This window comes from Nannospalax galili, unplaced genomic scaffold, assembly GCF_000622305.1.
Source record: "Nannospalax galili isolate Female #2095 unplaced genomic scaffold, S.galili_v1.0 scaffold653, whole genome shotgun sequence".
NCBI lineage: Eukaryota > Metazoa > Chordata > Mammalia > Rodentia > Spalacidae > Nannospalax > Nannospalax galili.
The window spans coordinates 519972-529824 of NW_008334077.1; the positions used below are offsets into that span (position 1 = coordinate 519972).

Genomic DNA, 9853 nt, shown 5'->3' on the forward strand with positions numbered 1-9853 from the left:
TAGCCAATCAGCAAGTTTCAAGAGGGCAGGCAAGATGGCTCAGTGAGTTAAGGCACTTGCCATCAAGTCTGACAACCTGAGCTTGATCCACGGTACCCACATGGCAGAGGAAGATAACTGATTCTGGCAAGTTGTCCTCTGATCACATGTGTGCTATGGCATGCAGGTGCACACAAATAAATAAATGAATAAATAAATAAATAATAAATAAATAAATAATAAACGTAAGGTGGAAAGCAATTGAGGGAAACATCTGAGCATCAACCTCCAGCCTCCATATGTTCAGACAGGTGCACACACATTCAGCACATATATACATGCATATACAGTGCCTAGTCAGCTCTATGGAAAAAGATTTTTAGATGAAACTTGGAGTTCCTCAATAAAACACTGGATATGGGTTCTAGGGGTATCCTACAAGTCACCTCCTTACTTTGGGCTCTATGGTCCTCCTTTAATGACACTATGAATATTTGAAAGATATCTACACAGCTGTGGGGTCCAGTGGGATATTCAAAACCATCAAATAATTAGAGTCTAAGTACAGAATAAAAACCTATACCATGCTAAAAATGTTCATGACAAATGAACTACACTCAAGAAATGTGCCCTGGGCTGGGGAGACAGCTCAGTTGGTAAAGTACTTGCCTTGCAAGCATGATGACCAGAGTCAGAGTCTCAGAACCCACCTAAAAACCCCCTTATGATGATGATGGCATGCACCTGTAATCTGGGAATACAGAAAAAGGCAGATAACTGGAACTCACTAGCCAGCCATCCTACCCTCATCGGCAAGTCCTAGGTCCCAAGTGAGAAGATGCTGACTCAAAAACCAAGATGGGCAGTTCCTGCAGACCAACACTTAGAGTTGATCCCTGGCCTCCATACACACATACATGCCCACCAGCACACAAATGGGCACACACATACACCCCCCCATACACAAACCTACATGCACACAGAGAAATGTACACTTATCCTCTCCACACTTCTATGTTGTTCCTTCTGCCATCTTTTTTTTTTTTTTTTTTTTTTTTTTTTTTTTTTATCCCCACTTCTATGTTTTTCCTTTTTCCTTTTTTTTTTTTTTTTTTTTTTGGTCTTTTTGAGACAGGGTCTCCCTGTAGCTCCAGTTGCCTGGAACTCACTCTGTAGACCAGGCTGGCCTCGAACTCACAGAGATCCGCCTGCCTCTGCTTCCCTGAGTGCTGGGATTACTGGGATTAAAGATGTGCGCCACCACACCCGGCCCTTCTGCCATCTTAATGCCACATTTGCCCCTTCGTCTTCAACAGTTAATCTGAAGAACAGAAATCACACTTTACCCCGGATTAGCTGTGTACCTTGAATTCATGTAGAACCTTGGTGAGAGAAGACGGGCCATGGGAAACCATCCTGGTCATGCATAAAACATTCTATTTTCAATCCACTACCAACATCCAGGGCCTCAGTGATGGTCTTTCCTCTCCATTATGCCCAGGATTCTCCATGCAGTTTTGGCCAGTTCATGTAGTGCCCAGGCACCTTGAGGTTACTCAGCAATGGCTTGGGCTAAAGTAGCTGCTCTTCCAATAGCGCCCCGGTACACTACTATCTACTGTACATCCCACTTTGTCTTTTCCCACTTCTGGTGTTACACTCTCATTTGTCAAAATTTCCAAAAGACAAAATGTAGACATTTAATTGCATGTTCCAAATATCCATGGTACCTACTTTCCTTAAAACATGTTTCCTTTTTTCTTGATTATTTTTATTTCATGTGTATGAGTGTATTGCCTGCATGTAGGTTAAGTGCACCCATGCCATGCAATGGCCATGGAGGTCAGAAAGGGGTGTCAGATTCCCCTGGAACTGTAGTTAGAGACAGTTGTTAGTCACCATGTTGGTGCTGGGAATCAAACCCAGGTCCTCTGCAAGAGCAGCCAGTGCTCCAGCCCCCAAACATATTTCTTATATGGTGATAAAACAGATACCGTATTTTAGGACTGAATTATCCTGTCCGGGACCCCTATCCCAAGGTCTCCACTATATCCTCTCCTTCAGCCAAGAAAACAATCAGACAAACAAACAAACAAAACTTTCTCAATATTTTTGTCAGCCTTTCTTCACTCTTAGGTTGGTTCTCCATTTCTTCCACTTTATTTAATTCAAAATCAAAAAGCTTTCCTTAAACTATAAGATCTACCACAGTAGCCCACTGTATCTAGACACTCTCAGTTTATTGCATATAAATTAATGATCTATCAAGTGATTTAATAAATTAGCCCAAAGTTGATGGAATGGCCCTTATCTCATCTGGCTTGTTCACCACTGTGTATGTCCAGCTCGTAAAACAGTGCCTGCCACATTAGTTAAGTGCTCGATAATATTTTTTAAATAGAGGCTAGGAAGATGGCTCAGTGGGTAAAGCATTTGCTGTGCAAGTATGAGGACCCATGTTTCAACGTTCCCAGAACCTACATAAAAGCCAGGCACAGTAGGACTCGTGTCTATAACCCTAATACCTCTACTGGGAGATGGGCTGAGAGCTGGAGAGAGGGGCATCCCTGGAAACTCAGGAGCCATCTAGCCTGGCCTGTGCAGGGGCCAACTCAAAGAAACACCACCTCCAACAAAGTGGAAGACAAGGACCAGCATTCCAGGCTGTTCTCTGACCTCCACATGCATGCTATGGCATGTGCACACCTGCACTCACACACAGGAACACACACACACATACACACACACACACACACAATTAAATAGTCATATAACAAGTAAATGAAAGCACTCCATAAAGAGTACTATGCACGACAGGCAGAAGTCTGTGGGCTACCAGCTAAAATGTGGAAAGAACCAGTTAAAGGATGAGTCAGCATCCCTCACCAACTGCAGTGTGGCTGTGCTGCAGACTGCTGTTACCTGGGGTGTACAATTATTCTCAATCTGAGAAGTCTCCAAGGTCAAGAGCAAATCCCTTGAGAATAAGACTTCCTCCCTGCAACTTTGATCTAGTAACTTCAGGGGCTATTGAAACAGCAAAGTCCCCACTCCTGAAAGGGCTGATGTAGTTCTCAAAGTCACAATGCCAAAAAATGTGCACATTTGAAAATATTGAAATAATGGACTATGTCTGCCAGGATTCATTTGACTGTTGAGACATTTTGCACACTCAGCAGATTGTGTCTTAACACCTGCTGCCTGGATTTCTATGTCAAAATAAATATGAATAAAGGTGAGAGAAAAGTTCTAATGTTTTAGAAGTTAATTAATGCACTAAAAATCAAGAAGCTCCACCCTTCTTTCCCTACTTTCCCTACATATCTACTATGACCTTATACAAATCATTTCATGTTTGGGAACCACAGTTCTCCGATATAAATTGAAAATATATTTTTTAAGTCTGTAAAAAGTAGAACATGCTATATACAAAGTGTAATGATAATGCTTTGCTTTTTGGTACGACAAAGAGAGTTAACTGTGTTCTGTTCCAAATCTGCTGCTGCTTAATACAGGCTTTTACTTAAAAGCATCCTTGAAGAATGCAGGGGAATATGTGACTTTTTGTGTCCTCGAATGTTCTCCAGTGTTGAAAGATAAAGGATGGTTGCTTGTGGGTTTCATTTGAGCCATGAAATAATTCAGAAAAAAATTAATGAAATCTGCCCCAATATAAAGGTTTCCAAGAGCTATGGGACATTATTATTTTACTGCATATTTTTAACATAATGGACCTTTTTTTAGTTAGAAGAAAAGGAAAATTGATTCAATATGGGAAAATACGAAAGAAGAGATTCCTAAGAGTGAAATGCATAAATCCATTTTGCCTAAACAGCATAATGATGATCAAATTAAATATTGGTATATTCTGCATACTGTATTTAACAACAGAGACAGACCATCACAAGTTGTGCATGTCGTCTACAAGGCTTAGAATTGGGCCTGACGAAAATGCTGACATAATACAGTGACAACCTTTCTGTTGCTGCCAAATTCCAGCTCAATGGCTAAAATACATTGCTTTTTCTACTAGTAGTTCTACCAGACCAAACCAATGTTTGTCTGAAGGAGGGTATATGTGTTGGAAGAGGAAGCACTGTATTTAACTTTATATCAATCAAAAGTATAATTACATGTTTGAGAAGTTGTTTTTTTTTTTAAGTAACTGTCTGAAGTTAGAAAGTTTCTCCTGGATATTCTCAACCTTGTTTAGCTAAAACCAAAGTGAAGAGATTTTACACGTTTCATCTGTACCAAAGCCAAGAAATGGAAAAACATTTTAAGGGGTAGAAGCACAGTGGTTGTTGTTGTTGTTGTTTTTAATCACTAACTGTTTAATTGTAAGCACAAATTGAATATTTTTTCCATGCTACCCAATACGAAGTACTATTATGCAAAGAAGAATTTGTGATGAGACCATAATAATTACATTTCTAGGTGTTCTTAAAATATAAAATGTACAAATTCGAGAAAATCATGGGAAAGGGAGAAGTTATTTTCTGTTCTGACATTCTAGAATTGAGAAAGAAGTTCCTTTATTTAGTGCACCTCACTGTAACCAACATTTAAATCACATGGCCTGTAACATACAGAAAGAAGTTAAAGGCCATTTAATTAGAGTGATGCTGTTGAAATTTTCTCTGAGACCCATTAGGACTAAATCTGTGACTCACTCTGAAAGAGGAGCGATGGAGAATTTAACTTAGACTTTCATTCCTGTGGTCTTAGAATATTGGAAGTAAAAATTGCCCATGACATTTCTGTAGACAGATGCCTAGTCTTAACTAATCAGTTACTCTGACAGCTCAACCTTATTTGGCATGTTGCACTTCAGGTAAAATGAAATATAATTATTTTCCAAGATAGAATTTGATTAGCTCTTTCTTTGTAATAAAAAGAGAAGTAAATCAGTAGTTGTAAGGGGCAAAAAAAATATTACTCTTTAAGTAAACTATGGAAGAGTCTCAACAAATACTACAATGAATTCTTAGAACTTAACCCAGAAAAGCTTCCTTAACCCAGGAAAAAGCCAATTGAATTGTACAAGAAAAATAAATACAATATATTATTTCAAAATTTTTTCAACATATGTCAAATGGAAATGTTGATGAAAATTCTTTCAGTTCAATCCAGCAATTTACGTGCCATGTATCAAGAGGGCTTAGCTGGTCTAACAATGGCTGTTCTAGAACTCTGAAATGAGGAAGATAAAGATGCCAGGGAAGAAAAATATAATCAAAGTATCTGCAATATCTTTTCTCAAATATAAATTTCCATCATTAAAAAAAATTTCTGTCTAAAATAGTGTGTTCTAACATAGTAACATGTTTTATATTCAGTCCCATAATGGTTAGCTTTAAGTAAGTTTTACAAAAACGGATTTGTCTTCATACAACCTGAATGATTATGATTGACAAAACAGTTTGTATTGGGCTTAATAAGGATTTGACAAGCTTAATGATATCTTTCCTTCTAAAGGTATAATTAGATTTTAAAAGATACAAACAAAATCTAATGAAACAGGGAAAATGTAACTCACTAACATCAGGTATTTTTATAAGTTGCAAACTTGTTTCTAAAGAGAGAAAAATGGCCGATGATATTAAAAAGTCATTCTCAAATAGAAATTGCTCTATCATTTTGAAACCCTCTTTTCATAAACACTGAAAGGTATTATTAAAGATAGAAAATAAACTGAGTACTAGATACTCGATCTAAGTATGCTGTTTTCTTTAACTTTGCCAGAAAAACAGTCTAGTGTTCGCTAACTTAAAACAGTACTATAGGCCTACACTATTTTAGTTTTAAAACATACATCTGGACTTTAACATGTCTGCATAGTGTTTCAGCTTGAAGTTATTTAAAACAACTTAGTTATGAACCTTGAACACCAGCCTTCATAGTGAGATGCTGACAGACCCCTAACTCAAAGGATACTACTGGGTAAGGGTTGACAAGTTCTCTCTACTCTTTTCCTACCCAACCATCAACTAATGAGCTGAATTTGCAAACTGCTTTGTTGTTACTAGAATCATCTGTGACAGAAAGGGCCTAGCATCCTTTAATAGTAGGCCTTAACTATTTTAAGCTTTTAGTGAAATACACCTGAAAGAAATGTTAAAAATATTTACTTCCATTTCCTTGACACCTGGAAGGACTGAGTATTTCAAAACTACAGAACTTTGTTTAAAGTACAATGGTAATAAACAACTTTGAATAAAATATGCTAGTTGTTTTTGTATTTTCACATGTCACGGATCAATGAATTATGAACTCTCTGAAAATCTCCTAATGATATTACTTGAACAATACCAATATTGCTTGCTTATTAATATATTCCATTGTCAATATCATGCTGAGGTGCTATTTTAAATGGTCAAATATCAGAATAGTCCGCTGAATTTATTTCTCATTGCCTGCAGTGCCAAACTTGGCATCACAGACCTAAGATATGGGCTTACTAAAAATTGTATTGATCTGAATACTGGACTTCTTAACAATTGTGTCTCCCCCACTGTGTGTGTGTGTGTGTGTGTGTGTGTGTGTGTGTTAAAGGCATTACCTATCTGAAATCTACCTAACAACACTATAATTTATTTTGTACATGGCTCTGGATATGATAGCCAAATTGCTGTCACCACTTTTAAAATGGAGACTTCTTCGTATTATTTCTTCATTGCAGATGTATTTGATTATGTTGCCAGGGTATAGGAAGTCTATTGCTCTAGTGCTTTTATTCCCAAAGCTAGTTATTTTTAAAAGGTTGTTTTTACATCATTGCAAATTATAAAAGTTGCTGTCAAAATCTGAACATCCAAATTTCTGTTCATTTTTTTAAACAGAGAGACAAAACTATTGTGGGTGAGCCTCAACTGTCACTCAATTTTTTAATGCCTTTAAACAGGCAAGGTGATGGAAAAACAGAGTCTAGCTTCAGGCTAACTCAATTCATTGTTCAACTAATATGAATATAAATATTCAATATAATATGCCCTGTGTTATCAACAGTCTGTTTGCTGGTTAAAATAATGTACTTTATAGTTAGTATATTTAATAACAAAGCAATTTATTTCCAAAGTAGTTTTAGAAACTAGTTAAAAAAAACTAGCTACAAACTAGTTAGAAAATCCACATTAGCAATTACAACACCCAATAACAGCTCAAAATTAATAGTATTTCATCTTACACTAAAATCATTTCCCTTCAGAATGAACATTCATGTTCCAAATCAATTCAGCATTAAAAATGTGAGAGAACAATTCAAGACAGTTATATCCTAAACATGTTCAGCAGCAAAAGGGGTATAGAACAGCAAACACAGAAATAATAGAAGTAAGCACCCATCCTTAAATTTTTACATATGCTAATGTATGGCCTTGTATAGTCAAAATATCTACATACTTTTTTTCTATTTTTATTCAGGTTTGGAGGAGGACTTTTGTTTGGCTTTGGTTAAAATTATTTCCACCCTCACATAAGACTGATTAGAAAATTCTGGGCCCTTGGCTGATGAACATTGTAAAAGATATCACTTAGATGATCATTTCATTTTCTAAAATTCACCTACATTCTGATCTTTTCACATTACAAAGAAGAAAACATTAATCTACAAAATGGATGCTCTGTAAAAGGAGAAATGTGACGGTTTAAAAAAAAAAAAAACAACCACACAAGACCACTTCTTGAGCCAGCTGCAAAATGAAACTTGCCCTAGAATGCAACACCCCCTTTCCATAACAATCCATTCTGATTTCTGTCCTGATAGAAGACCAACAGAGATAACCAGCTCTAATTGACCTGGGCTCCCTCCTCTTCCCTGCCACCCCACCCACACATGGAATCTGAATTGGTGCGTGGGGTGGGGGGGTGACCAACAACTGGGAAATGCAAGGGGCCCGTGGGAGTTTGGCACCGGGGTCCACAAGGAAGGAACTGGCACAATTCCTCCCGTTGATCTACTTTCTTTTCTTTTTTTCTTTCTTTCTTTTCTTCTCTTCTTCTCTTCTCTTCTCTCTCTCTCTCTCTCTCTCTCTCTCTCTCTCTCTCTCTCTCTCTCTCTCCTTTCTTCCCAGCCACCCCCTTTCTTCCAAGGCCTTGCTTAACCTGTTCTTCACATATTTTGCCCTACCTAGAGCCAGGGGACCCAGGCCCACCCACTGGAGACACCTTTGGGGCTCATCTCCCGGGCTGGCTCACCACCCCCTTCATCCCTGGAATCTAAGCCAGCGAAAGTGGACAGCCCCGATTCCCCATCACCCCCAGCGCGCGCACTTCCCTGGTGGCTCCGCATCCTGCTAGGATGACCGGGGTACCCCAGAGGACATCATGGAGCTGCCTTGGGATATATAGCCAGAGACTTGGGACCCCACAACTTCAACCTGCTGCCGGCTGCGGGCGAGACTCCCACCGCTGCCAGTGCTGGAAAACTAACGGCCCCGAGGCCTGGCGGATAGAGGAAGCCGCGGGTCGTGCTCTGTGGTCCCCAAGCCTCGGGCTGGAGCCACTCATCGCCCTTCCCAGGGTGTGTGCAGTTTAAGGCCTCTCAAAACAACAATAAAGCAAATCACCTCGGTTTTCGCTCTGGCCAGCCGAAATTGTTCCACATTCCCTCATCCCAGGCGGAGCGAGGCGGCCGGAGCCCCATCCCTTTCCCGGGGTAGAGCCCGGCCGGCGCCTCCCGGCACTCAGTGGGTCGAGCGCCCCGGAGCAAGCAGAGACCCCGGCGGCCCCGCCTTCCTCCGGGTAACGGGAACCAGCGCCCGCCAAGCAGAGCGGGAAAGCAGGGGTCCTGTCTGCCCCGGACCCTACTGAGCACCCGCAATCCACGTGCTGCGGATGGCACCGCGCGTCTGGTCCCCAGCGGACACCCAGCTGGAGCCCGGGAGAGGCCCGAGGCCGGGACTGCTGAGCTCCAGCGGGCTAGGGAAGGGGACGCCAAGCCCAGCATAGCGGCTTGTGGCTTGGAGGGAACCGGGAAGGAGCGCGCGGAATCCCGGGGAGAGGCTACAGGGATGCCCCGGAGGAGGACGCAGCCTGAGTCCGGGAAAGGAATGCGGGATGCTGGCCCCTGGGGAAGGGGGCGGGGTGGAGCGAGTGGTGCACAGTGGGCACCTCGGGGCACCAAGCTAAGACAGGGGGTGGATTAGAACCCAGGCTGGGAGAGTTTTAGGATGGAGAACAAGCAAGGGGATCACCACTGGGGTCCCAGTGCCAGTGGGCACAGGTGAGAGCCAGGGATCCGTGCCTAGTGGCCGCCGCGGAGTACGCAAACCAGGGCTAGAGTCAGAGCTTGGGCTGAGGTCTTGGAGGGCACCCGGGGTCGGTGGACACGGAGACCGCTGCTGGCAGGTTTCACCAGGGCCCAGCCGGGGGCGGGAGGCGGCGGTAGCCTCTTACCTTGAAGGCCACGGGTAGGGTCTTATTGCACCGCCAATGTGAGGGCAGCACCGAGCACAGGAAGTTGGGGCTGTCGGTGCGGACCAGTTCGGCCGGGTGGTCGGCGATGATCTCCACCATGGTGCGGTTGTCGTGTGGCGGACGCAACCGGGGCACCGCAGCTGCAGCAGCTGCCGCCGCCGCCGCCGCCGCCGCCGCTGCCGCCGCCGCCGCCTCTTGTTGCTGCTGCTGCTGCTGCTGTTGCTGCTGCTGCTGCTGTTGCTGCTGCTGCTTGCTGCTGCTGCTGCTGCTGCTGTTGCTGTTGCGCAGCCACCACCGGGCTCACGTCGCTCATCTTGCCGGGCTGCAGGCTGCTGGAGGGGGGGCTGAAGCGCCGGCTGGTGCTCGGATCTACGGGAATACGCATCACAACAGCCACAAGTTAGCGAAGTGGCCGGGGGAGGGGGAGGAGGGTGGAAATGGGGGGCGAGGAGGAGGA

At 42.6% G+C, this 9853-nt stretch overlaps 1 protein-coding gene across 1 annotated transcript in view; it reads right to left on the reverse strand.

Moving 5' to 3' along the window:
- Positions 1-9815, reverse strand: part of Runx2 (RUNX family transcription factor 2) — a 141453-nt gene extending 131638 nt beyond the window's left edge. Inside the window, 2 exon segments of the mRNA XM_029561583.1 lie at positions 9376-9645; positions 9647-9815. Of these exon segments, the coding sequence (XP_029417443.1) occupies positions 9376-9645; positions 9647-9781 (405 nt within the window). The 5' untranslated portion in view covers positions 9782-9815.
- Positions 9816-9853: the final 38 nt, after the last annotated feature.